This window comes from Chamaea fasciata, unplaced genomic scaffold (genome assembly GCF_029207755.1).
Source record: "Chamaea fasciata isolate MVZ Bird 193981 ecotype frontalis unplaced genomic scaffold, bChaFas1.0.hap1 SCAF_2, whole genome shotgun sequence".
Classification (NCBI taxonomy): domain Eukaryota; kingdom Metazoa; phylum Chordata; class Aves; order Passeriformes; family Sylviidae; genus Chamaea; species Chamaea fasciata.
The window spans coordinates 85,757,784-85,778,479 of record NW_027094087.1 but is presented as its reverse complement, the minus strand read 5'-3'; the positions used below and the strand labels follow the sequence as shown (position 1 = coordinate 85,778,479).

The window sequence follows — 20,696 nt, the reverse complement described above, 5'->3', positions numbered from 1 at the left end:
GAGCCGGTCCGCCCCCCATCCCCGCCGCCGTTCCCCCTTCCCCCTCCCGGGAGCCGCCCCCCTGCTGCAGAGATGTGACACGCCCCCTCTCCATCCCTCCCTCCCTCCCTCCCTTCCGTCGCCGTCCCCTCCCAGGAAGAAGCCGGAGTCGGCAGCGCCGCGGGCCCAGCATGGAGTAGGGCGGCCCGGGGCCGGCGGCGCCGCGCGGGCATGGAGCTGGGCCCGGGGCCCTGCGCGCTGCCGCCCGCCGCCGGGGCCGGGGCCAGGGCGGCGGCGGCGGGGGGACCCTGCGCCGAGATGCTGCAGGTGGCGGAGGAGGCCTTCCGCGGCGGCAACTTCGAGCTGGCGGCCGAGATCTACGGCTCGGAGCTGGCGGGGCTGCCGCAGCCCGAGCGGGGCCTGTGCCTCCGCCGCGCCGACGCGTTGGCCAGGGCCGGCCGCATGGCCGAGGCGCTGGACGCCTACGGCGCGGCGGCGCGGCTGGCACGGCTCCGGCCTGAGGAGCTGCGGGAGCTGGCGGAGAGCGTCGCCCTCAGCATCCGCGACAAGGAGCTGCGCCTCCCGCCCTGGGGGAGCGGCGCGGCCGGTGGCGGCGGGGCGGAGGGCGAGGGTCTGGGCGACCCGGCGTGCTGCCGGCCGCCCGAGCTCTTCGCCTGCCCGCTGTGCCGGCGGCTGCTGTGCGAGCCGGTGACCCTGCACTGCGGGCACACCCACTGCCGCCGCTGCGCCGAGCCCGGCGACTGCGGCCGCTGCCACCGCCCGCGCCGCCCCGCCGAGCCGACCCCTGCCGCCGCCGCCTTGCCGCCGGCCGCCGGCCGCCCGCGGGTCAACGTGGTGCTGGGCAACCTGCTGCACAAGTGGTTCGGCGCCGAGAGCCGGGCGCGGCGGCTCCGCGCCGAGGGCGACGCGCTGCGGGAGCGCCAAGAGCTGCCGGCCGCCCTGGAGAAGTACAACCAGGCCCTAGAGATGGGTGAGTGGCGCCGGCGGGCAGCAGGAAGATGAGGAGGAGGGGGCGCGGCGGGGGCAGCGCTGCCCGCCGGCACCGGGCTGGCCCCCGCAGCCGGGCGGGGAGAGGGCTTGCGGTGAATGGTGGGAGAGGGCACCTGGGGGAGGTTACGAGTGGGAATCCTGCCAGCGGGTCTCCTCTCCTGCCCGCCCCCCGCTCCAGTGAATGGCTATTTTTGTTCCACTGGTATTTCTGCCCTTGCTTTGAAGGTGCCTGGCGTTTAGCTGTTCGCTGCCGATGACTCATTATGCAGTATTTCTAGAAAACCCGCTTTCCTATTTATGGGGAAGCCATCATTCAGTGTAGGATACGCAGCAGTGGTCGTGTTGAGCCCTGCCGCGGCTTCCTGGAAGAAATGAGTGTGTGGATCGGATTCATTCAGCTACGTGCACCTTCAGCAAGAGAAAAGCTTTGAAAACACTTAATGAGATATCAGTAGGTGTAAAGGCTCAGACAATTTCCTTTATCTTGCACTGTGCACTTATGATTAATCTACGTCTAGCCTTGGAGGAGGGATGGTCCGCCCGTGGTTTGAGCGTAGCCTCTTTGTTGACACGCAGGGTTTCTGTGTGCGGGGTGTTCTCTGAAGAGCTTGGCTTTAAATAAAAATGCTTGCCTTCTTCCTCTGCCAAACCGATGGCAGCCTTAGTTTATCTAAACTAGCTTGTTTTTAGGCTGTGCGCCGAGTAGTAGGTGGATCCTGCTCGCTCGGTTGTAGCCTTGTAGTAGTGGATGAATGCGTGCGTGCGCCCGGCTTGTTTGCCCTTGCGAGCGGTGGGGGTGGTACAACACCGTGAATGTCGGAGAGGCGTGCAGTGGGGGAGAGCCGCGATCTCTGCAAATCCCCCGGGATCTGCCGCTCCTCCGGTCTCAGCGTGATGGATGTCCGGTTTAATCGAGGAGGAAGGGGGGAGAAAGCCTCCGTCGTTTTAACACTGACGAAATCCTGCGGGTAAATGTCTTTGAAAGGCAAGTGGAGGGAAATCTGTGCTGCTCCTCTGACAATGGGCTCCTTCCCTGCGTTGACTAAAAATCGCGTTCCTTGATCCTAATTGTTAGATGCAGGGATAAATGGCGCTGATTTTTTTTTTTTTTTAAATTTCATTTGCTGGAGAGAAACAATTTCACCATTATGCCAGTCCTTGACTCACTTTCATTTTTTTCCCACGGTTTCATGATAGGCATTGGAGACAGAAGAGTTTGGGATGGGATAGCACAGCGTACTATCTCCTCACAGCTGGTGCTGGCTGTGGAAACCATTACTTCTGCTATTTCTTCCACTTTTCCATCTAGATGTGACGAGTTTTCAGACCTAGCTGAGTGTCCCTATAAAACTATTATGTGCTTTAGCTGAAGTAATCCCTATTAAAGTAGGGCAGGATGGAGCCCAAGAAGGAAGGTGAAGCAGAGAGAGAGGAGAGGCTTAATGTAGGTCACTGGTGGACACGGTGAGTTTTCAGTAGGGAAGCCTCCTAATATTTTGGATTCACAGTCCTGCTTCTGGGGAAAATAGCATCTCATCAATGAAATCAGTGTTTGAAGAGTTTTTTAGAGAACTATTTCTCACTGTTGTGAGCTTCTTGCTGTGTCTGCATGGGGGTAAAAGGAGAGGGAAGACTGTGGTGTGCTGCTTGTGTTCTCACACAGCATGTGTCTTTCTCCTTCCTGTCCTTGGAGTACAATCTCCAGCCATGGCTGTTGTTCATCAGGGTCTCAAGATAACTCCTTTGCAGTGTCCTTATTTCTGTCTTTGGTGATTTCCCAAGCAGCCTGGGAATCTGTTCAGAAAGTCGTCACTCTGTCAGTGAAATTGAATTTTTTCTTTTTATTTAAATTGTAATTGAAAATAATAACATGTGTTTTACTAGCTTTTGAAATCCAAAAGCCATAGGCTAAATGTCGTAACTTCCCTGTAGTGGATCCAAATTCCTGCTGATGAAGGGCAGCCCATGCCTCCAGCCTGTCATCTTTTTTGATACTTTGTGTGTGTCGGTGCTGTTTCTCACAAATTGAACTGCTGTGTAAGAGCCTCATGTTCTTAAATTCTTGCCACATATTCATCTGGTACTGCTTTTTGACATGCTAGAGTTAGCTTCTTGTTTTCCAACCACGTATCATGGTAAATAAGGAAAAAAAAACCAAACCCCACAGCTCTTTTCTAACTGTTCAGTATTTAAATGTTAGCATATTGGGTGACTTAAATGCACAGGACAACCCTAGGAGTCACACCATGTGCCTGAGAGCATTGTCCACAACCGTCCTGAACTCTGTCAAGCTTGTGGCTGTGACCATTTCCCTGAGGAGCCTGTTCCAGTGCCCAACCACCCTCTGGGCGAAAAATCTTTTCCTAAAATCCAACCTAAACCTCCCCAAACTCAGCTTCATGCTGTTTCCTCAGGTCCTATCCTTGGTCACCAGAGAAGAGAGATCAGTGCCTTGCCCTTCACTTCCCCTTGTGAGGAAGCTGTAAATTGTGATGAGGTGTCCCCTCAGTTTCCTCCACTCCCGACTGAACAGGCTTCTAATTCGTGAGAAGATAAGTGCTTTTTACAACTTCCAAATGCTTGTGTATTGCTACTGAGTGTCAAGGACCTGGATATCATTAAAATTTCTTCTTAGCGACTGAAGGTACATGAACACATTGATTATACAATTGTGGTATAGAGTTAGATAAAATTCCAGGTTTCTTGGCAGTACACACACTTCAGTGGGATTTTTTAACCTTTTTTTTTGTGGAATACTTTCCTACTCTAGTTGTTACAACTAGCTTCATGTGATGCAATATTAAAGCAAGTTTTCCTATCACTTGCTTGTTCTGTTTTTGACCTTCTCCTGATTCACACTTTAGTTCTCAAGGTGCTTCAATTCTTGAATTACATTTTGGTGCAATCTGGAATGTGTGATACGTATTTCAGGCCTGGGATGAGGTCTACGTGCCTTCGAGTTGTCAAATTTTTCCAGCTGAACTAGTCAGTCTTACAAACTCATACTCTTAGTGAGTATGTTCATCTTTTGTCCTTAACTATCACATCTACAGCAATACTGCTGCTCCCATGTACACTCCCATAGTCTGCTATGGATTCAGGTGTGGTTGAGTGGGGTTTTTTGTTCTTAAGAAAATCAGCTTTGCTATTTGATCCTTCCAGTCCTCTTGTGATGTGATCTCTACTGTTTTATACAAAGTCACTGCCTTTTTTTTTTTTTTTTTTTGCTGCTATAGACATTGTAATAGATCCTCCATTATTGTAAGGTATCTAATTACTGCAGCTTCAAAGTAAGCACATGCCAAGCTGCTTGAAAGAAAACATTTGTTTCCAGATGGATCATTTTCTGTGCCAAGCATAATTTATGCGGTTCAGCCATCGTAATATCAAGTATTGTCCAAATGTTGCTCTCATGGCCGTTACCCCAGCTTTCTGAATTTCATTCGTGTGGGGATCAGAGGTGGGCTTCCTCTCTGACATCCCTTCTTTTCTAACTAGTCTTTTGATTGTCTGGATTCCTAGGTTAATTAAAATGAAATGTATCATATATGTATGCAGGATTGCTTTGTTTGTGGGGTTGTTTTCTTTTGTTTATTTGGGTTTGGGGCCTTTTTGTGCAGTCTATACTTTCTCCACCCTTTTTTCTTTCACCTGCAGCTCTCTCTCTGATGGAGATACTTTCTGAAGGGACTGTGCTTGGAAGGAGTACAGTCATTTCCTTATATCCAGGCATACAGACTCTTTAAGTTAAAGTATGTGGGCCTGAAGTTAAAGTGAAGATTTCAGTGAAAAATTAATGTATTTTGAGGATGTGCTTTTGGTGGGAGTGTGTTGTGGTTTTGGTGGGGTTTTTTTTTGTTTCTCCAAAGCAGTTCTCAGAGAGGCAACAGGTAGCTGTTGTTTCATTGGGAAAATTGTGAATAGAGCTTTTCCCAAGTACAGCTGTAAAAGAAATTAAGCTCTCATTGGGATGAGTGTACATTCATTAGACAACATGCATGCAGAGTGTGAGACATTTGGGGTGGTCTTGGGTCATGCCTTAAGCCAAAATTTCTCTGTGCCCTTCTTTGTACTAAGACAGCCTGTTAGCATGCTGTGCCTTTCCTGTTAATCAGCCTGAAGATGTCTGCTCAGGGCTACAAAGCCCAGGGGTGTAGTTCTGTGGCTCCTGTTGCTGCTGTTCTGTCACAGTTCTGTTTCCTGGGCTGTGTCAGCAGTTGCAGGTCTTGCGTGGTCTCTCAAGCCTGCCCACAGGGCTGTGTTGGGAAGGGCTGTGACCCTGTTGCGCCCACCTGACCCTCGTCTCGAATGAGCCTTGAGTGTAGAGGGGTGACCCTGCCCTGGCTCCAGTGGTGTGATGGAGCTTGTTTGCTTGCTGTGTGCAGTACAGTTGGGTCCCAGCCCTGAGGGTGGCACACATCCTATCTGGACACTGGTGTTCCAGGACACCCTGTTTCTACATGAGACATGCTGGCTTCTGTGTGTAGTTACCCACTGCTGCAAAGTTTATCAGGCCTGAGAAGATCATTGTTTCTGGAGTGCTGTAAGAGTTTAGCAAACACTCAAAGTAGTTGTGTTTACTTCTAGTGTGATGGACTCTTTCTGAGCAGAAATGTTTGTCCTGGGGCATTGGGGGGATAGCTGATGCATCCAGCTGCTCACATTGCCCAGGATTTTAGTTCCACCCCTGCCAAGGGTTCCAGAATGAGCATGTAGGAGATAAAGCTCAACCATATAATAGAGTTTTCAAAACACTGTGAGAGATTGAGGACTTAGGAAGAAAAGGCTCCTTTACACATGTCTGTGTGGATCTTTGTTTCAAGTGGATAAAGGATGGCGTAGGAAAGGCCAAGGAGAGAAGGTGAGTTTGTACCAAGCCCAAAGCAGTATCAGAGGTAGCAGTGCTGCGGAGCAAGCAAGGGAGGTGCTGCTGTGTGGGTGCTGGGGATGGTGTGTCTCCAGTCTCACGGAGTGGAGAGCTGCTCACTGACCTCTGGCCCACTGGGTAGGGTTGTGGTGTTACTAGAAACAAAATGCAGAAGGTTTCCTGAGCTTTGGTGGAAAGAGGAGAATCTGCCTCTCTTGGCCAGACCTTGAAGAACCCTCCCTCCTCACCCCGGTGGATGATCACCATAAATTGGTCTGAACCAAAAGAAAGCTTATTGTGTCCAGTCAACACTAATTACTTTTGTGGTCAAGCAATTAATGGAAATTTATCTGATGCCTTCCAAATTCTCCCTTTGTAAGAATTGAATTAAGGGGGTGGGACGGGCCAGGAGGTGGTAGAAAAAAGGCACAAAGAAAGCTACAGACCATCAGTGCGAGTTGATTCAAGAGCAACTGCTGTAGATTTTCCTGCTAGGTAAATGCAGATTGTGGAGTTGCACTCCTTCCTGGAGAGCATGGCATAGGTAAACTTCCAGCCAAGCATTCTTGGGAGTTACACTGAGTGCTCACAGCCATAAGATAGGCAAGAATACTGCCATGCCCCAGAAATAATTTGCTTGGGCATTTTCCTTCTATGTGTGTGTCTAAGTTGTTTCAGATAAGGGGGGGAAAGGATGATCAGAATTTCTTGGTGGGCTGGTGGAACAGCCTTCAGGTGCTTGCCTATTGCAGCCCTGACCAGTGATGGATTTCTCTGTTAGTCCTGGGTCAGGGTCAGAAGAAGCAGAGTCCCCATCTGTAAAGGGAAGCTACTGAGCTGTCTTTAGAGACAGCTGTGTTTAAATTTTTCTAGAGGAAGCTGATGCCATCGTATGCATTTTATTAGTTCTGCCATTTTTCTAAGGTTGTACCCTTGTTAATGGTTGCACTTGCACCAAAGTCTTGTTCAAAGAAAACTGCCAGAGAGCATCCACATGCACCTGTATGTGCATTGTATGTATTAGAGCACTTTAATGGTCTCTTCTTTTGTACACCATTTCTAGAAGGCTGCTGTTAAAAGACAAGGTCATTTGTCTTTTCCTGATATGGTAAAAAAGATGTTGGCCAAATCTTCCTTCTTCACAGGGTCTTGGGTACACTTTCCTTTTTGCAGTAGTAAAGAAGTAAGTCTTTGATGTTGCAGCAGCCATTTAGCAAAAACAACAAAAAAGCCGTGGTAGACAGCTGTCATGACTCCTGCAACAGCAACTGGTTCAGTCATTTTAATAATTTATCAGAAGAATATTTAATTTTGTAGCTCCTAAATTAAGGTGACTTGAAGATAAGAATGAGAGGTAGTGTTTCTGAAATTACCTGTACAAAAAATAGTAGATGCTTGCTGCTTAGAGGAGTTGTGCTAAAAAAGGAACTTTCAGATCCCTCTGTAAAATCATGTCTTGGAATCCGCTTAAAGTGTGTCTCCAAAACCTCTTTGCTCTGTTCTACATGAACAGAAAAACTTGTAAAAGTAGGAGTCAAGGTTACCTGGAGACTGTTGCAATAATCCCAGAGTTATTTTTAAACTTGAAGTATTTTGCAGAGTTCTGCCCCTCATTGCCTCCCCACTTCCCCTCCCCCTTTTACTGTGAAGTAGTGCTTGAAAAATAGTAGTAAATACTTCATGTATGTCACCACTGGAAACATGTCAATTCATTTGAAGGAGAAGCTCAGGAGAAGCTCTTGTTACTCTTGGTTTGTACAGAGCTTGTGGTTGTGTGCTCAGGTCCTGTAGTTGGGTCTCTGGAAGTTTTTGCCTGCTTGCAGAGGGTCTGCTGAAGGCAGAGGCACTGCCGAGCTGCAAGACCAGAGCTGAGGTGTTCAGGAGGCTTATTCATCACTGGTGAAGGGAACATTCTTGCTGTGGGTTTTTGGGTTTTTGTGTGGTTTTTTAAAAAGTAATTAGCATTTCTCATGCAACTTAGCCCATCTTTAATGGTACAAAACTGTATTTTCCCCTCCCCCTTCATGTATGTAATCCAGATGTAATTTCCTATAAATAATTGAACTACTTCAGCATTCCTTGAGAATGAGCTATACCTACTTATCAAAGTCTAAAGAATTTTTTGAAGTCTCTTCAAACAGCATACTCTTCTTTTTTCTTTGTTAAAGTATTACAGAATGTCTTTTGCTTTTGAAAGAAGACATTTATAGAACTGACTTATGCTTCCTTATCTTAAAATTAGTAGGGTACTGTAGTACTTTTTTCTTTTTTTGCAAATGTATTAAGAGATCTGCTCTATTTGAGGACAGAAGTGAGGTAGTAACAAAGAAACAAGGGGGTCCTTTTAGCAAAAGTCAGGAATTCTGGAACAAGCTTTAACTGGAAAAAGAGCTTATAGAGAGACCTGAAGGGTAACTTCTAGAAATGTAGCCTATGTACCAATCATGTCTGAGAAGGCAACTGTGTTGTCACTGGTAAAGTAGTTTTATCATAGAATATCTTGCTGTAAATTGATCTTGTTAAATAAACTGTGATCGTGGGGGACCTACTTGGCTGGTCCTGCCTTGTCGGCAAAATATAGTGGTCTCTTAGGAGTCTCCTTGCAATCACAGATTCTTTTGCACCTAGCATAGGTCCTTGTTTCTTTGGGAAGATCAGAACTTTTCCTTGGGTGCTTTGAAGTTCTGGCAGGGGGTTGACTCCTTGGTGGTTTTTTGTTTCGGTTTTGAATCTTGTTACATCCTACTTCGGTCCATAGATATCTTGATTTGGGGCAGTCTCTGTACATGATGTTTGAGAGGATAATTGCATTCTGACTGAGGCTTTGGTACTGGCTCAGACTGACTTTGGTAGGGAACCTTTCCCAGCCTTGACCTAAATGCTAGGTGAATTAGTAAGCATTGAAAAATGAGTCATATTTGTGTACTTACTGCTTTTATTTTGCAAGTGCCAAGAGGTCATAGATGGACTTGGGGTACATCATGTGAAGCAGCCCAAACGTCCAAAGGGTAGAGTGGGAACTGAAAATAGAGGGAGGGTGTGTTGTTTCATTCTGTATTACCTGGAAAGAGTGCAGAGTGTTGAAAGGTTAGGATTTGCACAGGAGGGAGCAATGATCTAAATATTATACTTAGATATGTGCTGGGACGTTCTTGAATTTGGGACTTTTGCTGCTGCTGCATGCAATTCGTGACTTAAGGGTTTGGGAAAAAGGTTATCATTGGCTTTGCAGCTGTGGACATGTAAACTAAACTTTGGTTAGGTTAATGTAATTGGTAATACATTAATTTGTAATAATGTAATGTAATGTAATTGACATGCTTCTGCCTCATGAGACCAGAGCTACAGCACAGAGGCGAGGGTGCAGTTAGCTGCATCATCTGTAGCAGCTCTTGTGACTAGCATGCAACTTCCCTTACGGTGTTTCTCCTGAGTAATGATGGGAATAGTAATTAGCTGTGCTTGGCAGTGATGACAGTCCAGCTTTAAATAACATATGGGGCTTCCTAGCTGAGGACTTACTGAGCCTGAAATAAAACTGCTGAGGTTCTAAAGCATTTTGTTCAGCACGAGCTGTGTTCTTAAGCCTGGGCTTTGAACAGCAAAATAGAGAGGCCCAAGAGAAATTAGTATCAATCTTAAAATTACATCTTCCTAAAAATTGGTGGCACAGGCTCAAGTGGAGGATGGTGGTGCCATGTGCTCCTCATGCTCACCACAGCCTATTTCAAGAGTTCCTAAGGCCATACACTACTGTCTGCCAGTGTTGGTCCCTTGGTCCCCCAGGGGAAATGTGTGTTCCGCTTGCCTGCAGTGTCCTGTTCACAAGTACCTGCCTTGTAAATGCTGTGGAAGGGTGCTGGGTTGCACAAGTAGACTTCTGGAGGAAGAGCCATCTTTTATTGTGCTCTCTGTGCACTAAAAGGTCTTGCATATGTCCTCTGGGGTCTTTGATTACTTCACTTCGGGAAGATGCCAGTAATGCAAATGCAAGGAGGAAAAGCCATGATACTCAGAAAATATGTATACTTTCTCAAGTCCACTTGTTAATCCAATTAATGTGGACTGATGATTTAGAAAACATGGGTTTGCTGATTGCAAGTACGTAGTCATGTTCATTGTCTTCCTTTATCAGGTTTGGGAAGCTGACCCTGGCTTTTGTCTTTGCTGTGAAATGAAGTTTTATTTTAAATTTCTGAATGTCTTTACTACTTCTGCTAATTTTATCTAAACTGCACCTTTCTCTTTGCCACCCCCTCACTCCCTACCAAACAACCCTGTGCATCCATTTTTTGTGTGTGGACATGTCATGCTTGCATGAAGTTGGAGGTGGGAAGCTAATTTGCTATTCAGTTAATTACTGAAACTTGCTAATTTCTCACTGAAATGAAAGTATATGTTTCATATTATTTTTCAAGCTTATTAAAAGGCTTTCAATACTGAAATGTTCAGAACTAAAGTTTCTTTCTCTCTCCAGGGCAGAAATTTCTTTAAAATGTGAGAGAAGTTTCTGCTGAAATACTGTTGCAGGCTGACTCTTGCAAGCAAGACTGAAAGGTGTTTGTGGCAACAGTGTTTCAGTTCTGCTCATGCCTTCAGGAAATATGCTTAGAATTGAAATAGGTGTGAATAAGATGCAATTTTCTAGGAAGAATTGTCAGATAAGGAGAGTTAGAGAGTTCTAGCAACTTTAAACTTGTTCTTTCTGTTCTGAGTTCCTGGAAGAAATGACAGTGTAGTTTATTACAGTAAAAACTTCTATCGTCATCTGGTCAGTTGGGCAAATTCTCATAATTCCTCTAGCTGCCTTCCAGGCACAAGGAGATTTTGGGGAGCCCTGCTCTCCTACCAGCCTCCCGAACTCCACAGAATAGTTTTTTAAAAAACCTGAATGCTTGGGCATATCTGGAAAAGTAATTTTGAGTGATAACTTCTGTGTAAGTAAAAGCACAGTGTAACAAAGGTGCATATGAGCACAAACATGGTGAAGGAGGAAAATTAAAACCCGCACTCAGGGTAGGAAATATTTGGTGGTCCAAAGGAGGGTCCAGGAGGCAAAGACCCAAACATACTTCTGCTCTGGGCCCTGGATGGACCAGGTTTTTGTCTGGTACAGTGGGATTATGGCCGGGGGGGGGGAAGGGAAATGCTCGGGAAGACTTCCAGGACTTGTGTCTTGGAGGAAGTCCCTGTGTCCCAGCTGCCTGGAGCTGCAGATCCTGGGAGCCTCAGCACTGCATCCCTGATGCTGACAAGGACATAAATTTTGCTGTGCAGCTGTAGATTCCCAGGAGGAGTTGGATTCACAAAATGCCATCTGCTGGTATTGTGGAAACAGTAAAATTTTCTATGCTTTTCTTTTTTAATTTGGCTTGAAATAATAAGTAATTTAATAAAAGAAATCTTTTTTTTCCTCTGCTCTTTATCTCCAGAAGAGAGAAAGGGTGCATTATTTTAAAACAAACTTTTGACTATTGTGCAGCTTTTTTTTTTTAAGGTTGTTTCATTGGTTTTTTGTTTTGTTTTGTTTTTGTGGGTTTTTTTTGTTTGTTTGTTTGTTTTGGTTGTGGTTTTTTTGTGTGTGTGTGGGTTTTGGTTTTTTTTTAATTTTGGGGGGGTTGTTTTGTTTTTGGGGTGTTTTTTTTGGTTTTTTTAATTGCAAAAATAAACTTGAAGGTATTATAGTGTAGAATCAAAATGTTAAGAGTTGGAAGGGACCTTAAAGATCATCTAATCCCATTGGCCAAGACACTTACTAGACCACTGGATTGGGGTGCTCAAGGCATTGTCCAGCCTGGCCTTAAACACTGGCATACTTGTATACTGACATCCAGCAGCGTTCACAAACTCTGTACCTCCTCAAGCCTTCTCCTTCCACCTTCTGTGACTGATTATTTTCACCACAGCATTTGCTGTGGCGTGGAACAACTCAATATCGTGGTGCTCACAAGAAACCCTGTAGTTACTTAGGCTGAAGCTGTGTATGTACTTTTTCATCCCACTTCCGTGTGGACCCTGAGTGAAAGTCAGGCAGCTGATAGCTCAGTTCCACTCACAAAGAAGGAGGTGTAGAGCCAGCAAGATTTTTAGGCTGCACTGCTTACTTTGTGGGTGAGGTGAGTCTGAATGGAGGTGGCTGGGCACCACTCTAGATACAGCATCTAGTCTAGATGCTTCATCTCCCTACAGAAGACTCGTTAGACTGTGTCCTCATAAATGCTGTTGTCTTTAGCAAAGCTGCTTGGTTTGTAGGGTTTTTCCTTTCTCTCAGTTAACTAAACATTCCTTGCCAGTTACTCATTAGGATGGGCCACACCTTATGCTTTCTGACTGAGTCTCAGTGAACAAGAGGTACAAGCCATGAATACACGTAGCTTTTTCTGGCTTGCCTCCAGGTTGGTTTATTTTGCTTTCATATTGTGAGACCCTTTGGACTGTGCTTCAGGAGGATCTGCAGCCTTTGCCACACTGGTGTGCTCTGCAATAGCTTTTTTTTTGCTTAAAAAGTTTTGCAGTGAAGACAAGTTCCTGAAAAAGAGCTGATGAACCTGTTCTGTCTCTGGGTCTGTTGGGTGTGTGAACCATTATGGAGTGCTGGATAGCATCAGTGTGGCCAAATGTGCAGTAGTGAACAGAAGCAGCAAGCTGACTTGACCTGTAATCTCACACTGCTTCCTTTTCCTATGGTGCCAGAAATACCCCACCCTGCACCCTGCTTTCCTGTGGAGGTGCCTAACTATGCTTGGTGCTTCTATCCCCTTCAGCATACCCTGCGCCTGAGTATCCTAAAGCAGATACAAAGATGGAAATACAAAACATGAATTCCTTACTGTTCAAATGCAGCGAAATTAAATAATTTCATATTTTAGCATCTGCTAAAATAAATGAAAAACTTACTTGAAGATATTAGGTTAATTGCTTTTCAATTTCATTTCACTTGCAGTCTTTTTAAAAACTAACAGGCAGAAATGTGGATCACTGCATGCAGCAGTCTGCATGTGTAATAGTTAAAGAAAAACATAACAAACCATGACATAACTACACAAACCAAAACCAGCATAGAACCCCACCATGTGAGCTTTTGCAGAGCTCTAAGTGTAGTCTCTAGCTCTCACTGTCTGAGACCAGTGGAGAAGCATCAACCCTGATAAGTCATGCTGCAGTTAGTATTATCTGGCGGCAGTCCATGCTCCAGCCAAAAAAGGCAGCGCTCCTTGCTGCTTCTTTCCTTCTTATCCAGTGTCCTGGCACTCAAGTTTGTGTGGCTGTACAATGAACTAGTTGAGGGGAAACTGATCCTCTTAAACCTTTCTATTTGTTGCTATTGAATTAACTTTCAGTCAGCTGATCCTTTGCTGTGGTTCTCGGTGCGGCCACACAAGCCTGGTTTGCTGCACGAGCAGTAGCATCAGCCCAAGAGAGGGGAGGAGGTGGGAGGGGAATGTGATGTTGGGCCATCCCTCCTGGTAGGTCCTTGAACTTAGAGTGGTGGCACCTGCAGCAGTTGTGCTTGCTGTGTGTCCATCCATATGTGTTTGTACCTGGGCTGTGTGTTCCTACTGAGGGCACATTCAGTGTGCTGGTGCTGAAGTGAGATCCTGTGCAGCCAATGCAGGCTGAAGAGAGCAGAAGTATGGAGACAGGAGCCCTGTGTGTGAACATGCATAAGGTGATACTTGGTGGAAAAGTTTGGATGTGAGCAACTTTGCATGTGAAGTTTAAAATTTTCAGATACATGATACTGTCTCTCAGCACACCTTGGAGCCTTTGTAAAGTTTATTACCAGTTTTGACAGTTTTAACCAGTTTGGGAAAGGATTACTGCACTTCGCTGCCAGCAGCCAGCTTCCAGCCTTCCAGGAAGGTCAACAGTGACCTAGAGTAAATCTCTCATCAATCTCATCTCCTATGATGACGTAACTGTTCTAGTGAACAAAAGCAGAGCATTATTTGGGACTTATTGTGTGTTTTGCAAGGTTGCTGCTGCAGCCTGCTGGACTGTCCTTGCCAAGCTGGGGGCGTTGTGGCAGGGAGGTGGACAATTAACTGGACCATGGGGCATGAGGTGGTCACTAGTGGCTTGAGAGCTGCTGAGGTACGGCTGCCAGTGGCCTTGTCCAGGTGTTGGTAGTGGGGTTGACACAGTTTAGCACCTTATTAACAGCTTGCACCACAGGCTGACAGTGAGTTTGTCCCTGGCACCAAACTGGGAGAGGAAGAAGCGACTTCTGCTAGAGGGCGGGGCTGCCATTCAAACCTGCAACCTGGGGCATGGGCTGAGCAGTCTCGTCTACTTCTGCAAAGGAAGTACACCTGGGACACAATAACCCTGTGCAGCAGGATGGGCTGGACTAGACAGCAGATCTGCAGAAAAGAGCTGGAGGTCCTGGGGAGCAAGGCTGAATATGGATCAGCCAATGTTTCTGTGGTTCTATGAAATTAAAATGTGTTGTAGAGATCTTAAGAAAGGACAGAATAATGATGCTTGGGAAGTTCATAGTCCATGTGAACTGAATGATTCATGGATTTGTGGAGGCAAGGTGTGTGATCATGAGAGGTTTGCTTGCCCTGGGGGAGGCAAGCGAATATGAAGTGTTAAGATTGCATGCGTTTTTGTTACTTAATGGCTTCTGGGAACATTTTAGCTAAAGTCCTGCACTGGTGATTTCTTTCTCCACACTGGGGGTAGAAACAGCTTTTTTTCTTTTTGCTTTCTGAAGTGTCCTGTGAAGTGGGGAAAAGAGCAGTGACGTCCTATTTGTGGATATGAAGTTTGTACTGCTAGATAAAACACAGAGGTTGCTTTAGGGTGAGAAGAATATATCTTAAGCAGGAAAGAATGGAGGAATTGCCTTTTTTTCCATTACAGGAGAGTATAAATGTAATGGGTGCAAAGTAGTGATTTTTTTGATTTCAGTGGCTGGATATGAGATTGTTTAACATGTCTTAGTACTTCTTTTAGTAAAGTTCCTTGCTACTGTTTTTGTTTTCCAGCTCCTTGCAAGTGTTCATTAATAGCACAGCGGGCAGAGCTCTGTACGTTGATGAAAAACTACCAGCAAGCTCTTCACGACGCGGACATCCTGTGCCGGAACAAACCCCACTGGCCCGCGGTACGGTGCTTGCCTCTTGTAAAGACCAAAATGGAAACTGCTTCTTCTCAGGGCTTCTCTGTTCTCTCAAGGACAGTGCTGCTGGGGGTGTTGTTGGAAGAACATCGTGGTATTAACAGGGCCAAAAACATCTTCAGGTTTTCTAAAGAACAAGTCCAGAAGGTCCTCAGAATTCTCTCCAGCTGGTGCGATTTTGGTGATGGGCAGCTGGTGGTGTGGTTTTGTTCATGCTGGTGCCTATTACCTGTTACAGCCTGTGCTGCCTCTTGGCAGCAGAATCAGTCCATAAGGCTCCAGCAGCCCAGGATGACCCTGCAGGTCTCTCTGGGATGATGTGTCCTCAGGAAGCAGGTGGCTTTGGCAGCCTACTGGCCACTGTGTTTTTCTGAGGAGCCACTCAGGCTGTATTTCAGGATTATTTTCCTTCCCTTGTCAATCCTAAAATTTCATGTCTGGGATGTCTACCTGTGTCGCGGTGTTTCGTAGAGGGATTGGGATTTTTTTCATAACCAAAGGATGTGCTACAAGGAGCGGTGGGCAGTTTGAAGCAAGTATCAGAAATGATGCTAGGAGAGAGAAATAGAAGAAGCACCTGGTTGCCTGAGGCTGGACAGAGTGTCCAACAGTCTACCCCACCTAAGATTACAGCTGTAGTCAGTCTCTCTCCTATCAGTAGCAAAACTGCAGCAAAGGTTTGAGCAGGTAAAGCCTCTGGCTACTTTCTGGGGAGAGCATAGCATGGGGAAATGGGGAAGGATTTTAGGCAGACATTGTCTTCCTGTGGAGACTGAGGAGATGGTCCATAAATGCCTCAGCTTCCTTCCTGAGCAAGCAGGGCTGTGCATCTAGTGCTCCATTCCCAGTCAGGGATGATGCAGGGCAGGCAGAGAGGTGCTGTCTGAAACACTGAGTCTCTGGCAAGTTAGGTAATTGTCTCTGAGGGCTATCTGTCCTGGCACCCATTAAAACCTTTCGTGTTGGGAGGCAGTTCATAATCTTCCCCTGCATCCAGTTTGCTTCTCTGTCTCAGATAATTTCTCATCAAGTCAGGAATCCCATCTTAGGTGATGCTGGCTGGGTTTCTCTACAGAGGGAGAAAAATTAATTACACACGTTCAGATGTTTTCTTGAAGTGCCTTCTGTTTGCCTGAATCCATGGAAATGTGACGCGTGTCAGTCGTAGGCGGATAAAGGTTTCATTAATCACATCTCTGAAGAATGTTAATTGAAAATGAAATTTGTCATCATGGCGTAACCAGCAGTGTCTCAGACGTACTTCACTTGTGCTTTCATGTTTGTGAGGACACCGACATAAGCTGTGCTGACCCAGAATCCATGTTCTCCAGGAGTTCTGATTTGCTTTGTTTTGTGTATTGCATCTCATCCTGTCAGAGATTAGCTCAAACATTTGCTGTGTAGTTAAGAAAAAACAAACCCCACATAAAATTAAAGTTAATTCTGGGAGTAGCTCCTAGGATGTAAGTGTTCACCTACTGGTATCTTTTGGCTTATTGAAAACAGATATAGTGGCTTGCTGAGTTACTGGTGAAACTTCTTGGTATGCTGTAGTCATTGGAACTATAGATAACTTGGTTTCTTTTCAGTTGCTATGAAAACTGGGTCCTTGGACTCCTTGGAGTCAGGGAGAAGGTTCCAGTTGTGGTTTTATATGGAGGGTAGACAGAGGTGCTCTCCTGCCTGCTGGCTGTGGTCCTGCTTGGATCTCTCCTTCAGTCTGATGCTTGTCAGGGGTATATGAAAATAGGGAAGGGAAGGTGGCAGCAGTAGTCTCTGAATTCTAGGGGTCTCTAGTCCCTGGGCCTGACTCCTGGTGTTGGATCTTTAGGTACTTTGTCTGTGGACAGCCCAGCTCAGTCCTCCCTTGCAGGTCGGATAAGGACATTGCTCTTATAACCCTGAAGGACAAGTTCAGATGAGCTTGTAGGCTCCCCAGTGCAGTCCAGTAATGCTGACAGTGATAGCAGGCATGCAAAAGGTTATGTGGAGGCTGTGCAAGCATCCAGGTAAGAAGGTCAGGGTCAGGCCTCACAGTGTCTTCCTTCTTACTGCATTGAGGAGAAGAAAAATGTATCTCACCTGAGGAGAATCGATGTGTACTGAGACTTCTTGTGCAGGTCACCAAATGATAACTGTGTTAATTAACCTGCCCTATGCTGTGCTTGCTACTTGCTTTTGGCATGAGTCTCCTTCCAATTCCAGTGGAATGGTAAAGATTTTAACAGGTCTCAGCTTGGACAGCAGTGTTGAAAGAATGAGGGAGTAACCTGCTCAGGAAGATTATGTGATACTGCATCTTTCAGCGTTACGATGAAGGAAGAAAAGTGGATCTGCTTATCTAGCCAGTCTCTTAGATGAATGAAGCTGCACTTTCAGTACAGCCGAGAGATGTTCACGTGGGTCAGGGGTGGACTTGTAGAGCATGCTTCTGTCTAATAAGCAAGTGGGAAGTGCTTAAATCCACACTTAGTTTCTTTTCATTGTAAAGGAAGTAATTTTCATAGTCCGATTAGAACATATATGCAGTTTGATATCTGTAGGTAAGTTCAGAGGTGAAGCATTCCTCTCTTGCTACTAGTACCAAGTAAAGTAGGATTTATTCCCAAGTTGGCTTCCATAACTGTTGGCCATGGGTGTGTTACTCCAGAACGTGGGAGAGGTAGGGTGGGCTTCAGGTTAATCACTGGTACCTTGCCCTAAATTCATGATGTTTTTGGGCCGAATAAAACCGGTGAAGAGTTATCTCTGTCCTGGTAAGACACCCAGCAGAAGTGACTATCATGAACTCTATCAGCACTTCCAGGCTGCCCTGTGCCACTGCCTCTTCTATGCAGATGTATTACTTTTCAAGTTTATCCTAGTATGTGAAACTGTTCCCTGGTGTATCCAGGCACAGTGGGATGTGTAGTACACTTTGTCCCGGGAGGGAAAAACACCTCTCCTTATTCCCAGCTTTCCGTTAGGAAATGAGCAATGCCTTTGGCAAGGGATGATGCAGCAGAGGGTTATTGGGGAATCTTTCTTCACCAGAAGGGACTGAATTTCTTTCAGTCACACATGTCAAAGAGGTTGTTACCCAAAAAACATCTTGTTCATCACCTGCAAAATGACTTGAACTTTCAGGTTTGTTTTCAGGTGCCTTGCTGCCACTTCAGAAATGATCTCTAGATTTGTACGTTTCCTTTGTGTGAACAGGGCCATTATGTGAAAGCAAAAGCTCTTTCTGGATTGGAAAGGACTGAGGAAGCATTGAAGGAGTTTCTTTATTGTGTTGCCTTAAATCCTGAATGGAGCTCAATGAAGAAAGAAGCCCAAAAGGTATAAAATGTATTTACTGCCTACTTGGCCATTGTGCTGCTTTTAATCCCACAGCCAAGTAAAATTCGTGGTATTTCAGGTGGTGGTAAACACCCAAAGGATAGTTTGATTCAGTAGATTCTCCAGTAAGCCTTTTTAGCATTATGCTATCTGAGTCACCTCTTGCATTTTGTTGATGCCTCAGCCAGAGGGATTACATATTTGTAAATTCCACTGCATAGGCTTGAGGCTGCTAATTTTAGTATCCCTCAGAAAATTACTTCTATGTGGGAAGTGGCTGAGGATTGAGAAGAGGAAGCCCTGTGCTGCCCTGTCCTGGAAAAATCCTGCAGTCTTTGTAGCATTTTGTTCCTTAACACATTAAGTGCTAACAGCCCATCATCAGATTCTCTGTGACCATCCATACAAGCTTTTTATAAAAGTGAGACGAGGATTTGGCAAGATACTTGGTGGGGACTGGTGAGAGGGGGAACAGGCTCTACACAGCTTTAAGCTAGGGGTTAAATCTACTTGAGGATGGAGGAGAAGAATAAAGAACACAAGGAATGCTTGAACACATCTCTGTTAACTGGTTTTGATGGGAGAGCATAGTCTGAAGACTTCTGGAGGCAGGGTCTGAGTGTCAAAATGGAGATGGGTAGAATCAGGAGAAGGATGCAACAAACTGCTGCCCTGAATGCTCCTGGGGAGCAGAAGCCTTTGGTACGGGAGGTGGGCACCAGAAGAGCACCTTGGAATGTGACTGTAGTTGTCCTGGGCACTGCCATTCAGGTTTCCCATGGGCTTTGGGAAATGCGGGATGTCTTGGATGTTGCAAGCGTCTTGGCATCTAGAAACTGTGAACTTTGTGCATTTGTGTTCGCCTAAACATAAATATATGTCATAATTACTACTTTTTTTTTTCTCTCTCTCTCTAATTGACTAGATAATGTGTGAGATGTTTTTCCCAGCCTTCGAAAATGTGCATGATAGTCTAACAGCACCTTTCTCTAGTCGGACATCCCATACAAGATTGAAACCTGCGTTTCTGAGTAGCATAAACACACAGTCAGCTGTGGAAGATAACTCTGTTGCTGGGTCCTCAAAGGTAAAGCAGAAAGCATTCAACATAAAAATAAAAAAAAATAGCACATGGTTCTTTCCGATCTGTGTGACATTGTCTTTGTCTACACCCTTGTAGGCACTTACTTACGTGGCAAGCCTATTCTCTCCCTTGCTGTTTGATCTCTTATTGGGATGTACTTCCTCAGAAAAATGAGAGAGTTAACCTTTTTCTTCAGATAACAATGTGATGCCTTCATGTGGGTCTCAGTTGTGCTTGTGTTTTTTTCTGCTGAAGATTTTAGTATGACAGGAACATAATTTCTAGGGACAGGAGCTGTAGGGAAAGACATGGCTCTGCTTTATGCAGTTGGGAAGTGACTTTTGATACAGACCTTTCTCCATTGCTAGGCTTCTTGTGGGAACATTGATCTATTGCAGATAAAACTAATAGATAAAAGCAAACCAAAATAGTCTCATGGTGTATATAACTGTTCTTATATTTTTAGGATACTGTGTTCAGGTTAACAAAAACTCCGTCCCAAGAATCTGATGTATTCAGAAGCACTGATTCTTCTGTTACCCATCATGTTCTGGATCTCTACTTTGATGACAACAAGAAGTCTTTGGGAGCCATTCTTTCCAGTTTACCTGGGGTTGGCTTAAAAAGAAAGCTGTCCAGTGATATGAGGGATTTGCAGAGCTTGGATATCCCCAGTAAAATTCTTAAAAAAGGTTTGTGTTGTAGCTTAGAAAAACAATTTCTCTTGCACATACTGAAAAACTGTAAATGTTTTTACTCCTCCCTTTTTATAGGTGTCAATAAAACATTCCGTACAGGAATTGGGATAATATTTTGTTCTCTGATGTGTTTGTTTCTGCTTTAACAACCTATTTACCTTATTCCAGAGCAGTTTAAGTTCATTGAATGAAAACTGTATTTTTCTTTCTCAGATGGGCCATTTCCGATGTAATGTGTGTGTAATCCACTCACAGTTTAGTCTTCGTGTTGGTAGTGCCGTTTCCATTTTCTAGGTTTCAGCTATAGCTGAACTTCATTGTCTTTCTATATGATTGAAAGATGAAATAAGCCTGGAAACTAATCTTGAAGTGGCATTAGAAACGGTCACGTGAAACTTTACATGAAATTTTCCAAGCAAACAAAGAAGCCTTTTAAAGGGTAATAAGTCCCCACCCCCCAGTTTTCTGTTACTTGATATAGCTGTGCTTACAATTTATATGCTTCTTAAGCTTCTAACAAAGACTTCCAGAGTGGCTTTACTACTTGGGGCTAAAAATGCTGAAGGCAATACTTCACTGAGTAGTGTAATAATTGGTTAACACAGACTT

At 45.3% G+C, this 20,696-nt stretch overlaps 1 protein-coding gene across 1 annotated transcript in view; it reads left to right on the top strand.

Annotated features, from left to right (window-relative positions):
* Positions 1 to 210: 210 nt before the first annotated feature.
* LONRF2 (LON peptidase N-terminal domain and ring finger 2) overlaps positions 211 to 20,696 on the top strand; it is a 34,213-nt gene continuing 13,727 nt past the window's right edge. Inside the window, exons 1-5 of the mRNA XM_066176590.1 lie at positions 211 to 970; positions 14,851 to 14,969; positions 18,183 to 18,305; positions 19,231 to 19,392; positions 19,856 to 20,081. Coding sequence (XP_066032687.1) covers positions 211 to 970; positions 14,851 to 14,969; positions 18,183 to 18,305; positions 19,231 to 19,392; positions 19,856 to 20,081 — 1,390 coding nt within the window. The remainder of the gene's footprint in view (positions 971 to 14,850; positions 14,970 to 18,182; positions 18,306 to 19,230; positions 19,393 to 19,855; positions 20,082 to 20,696) is intronic.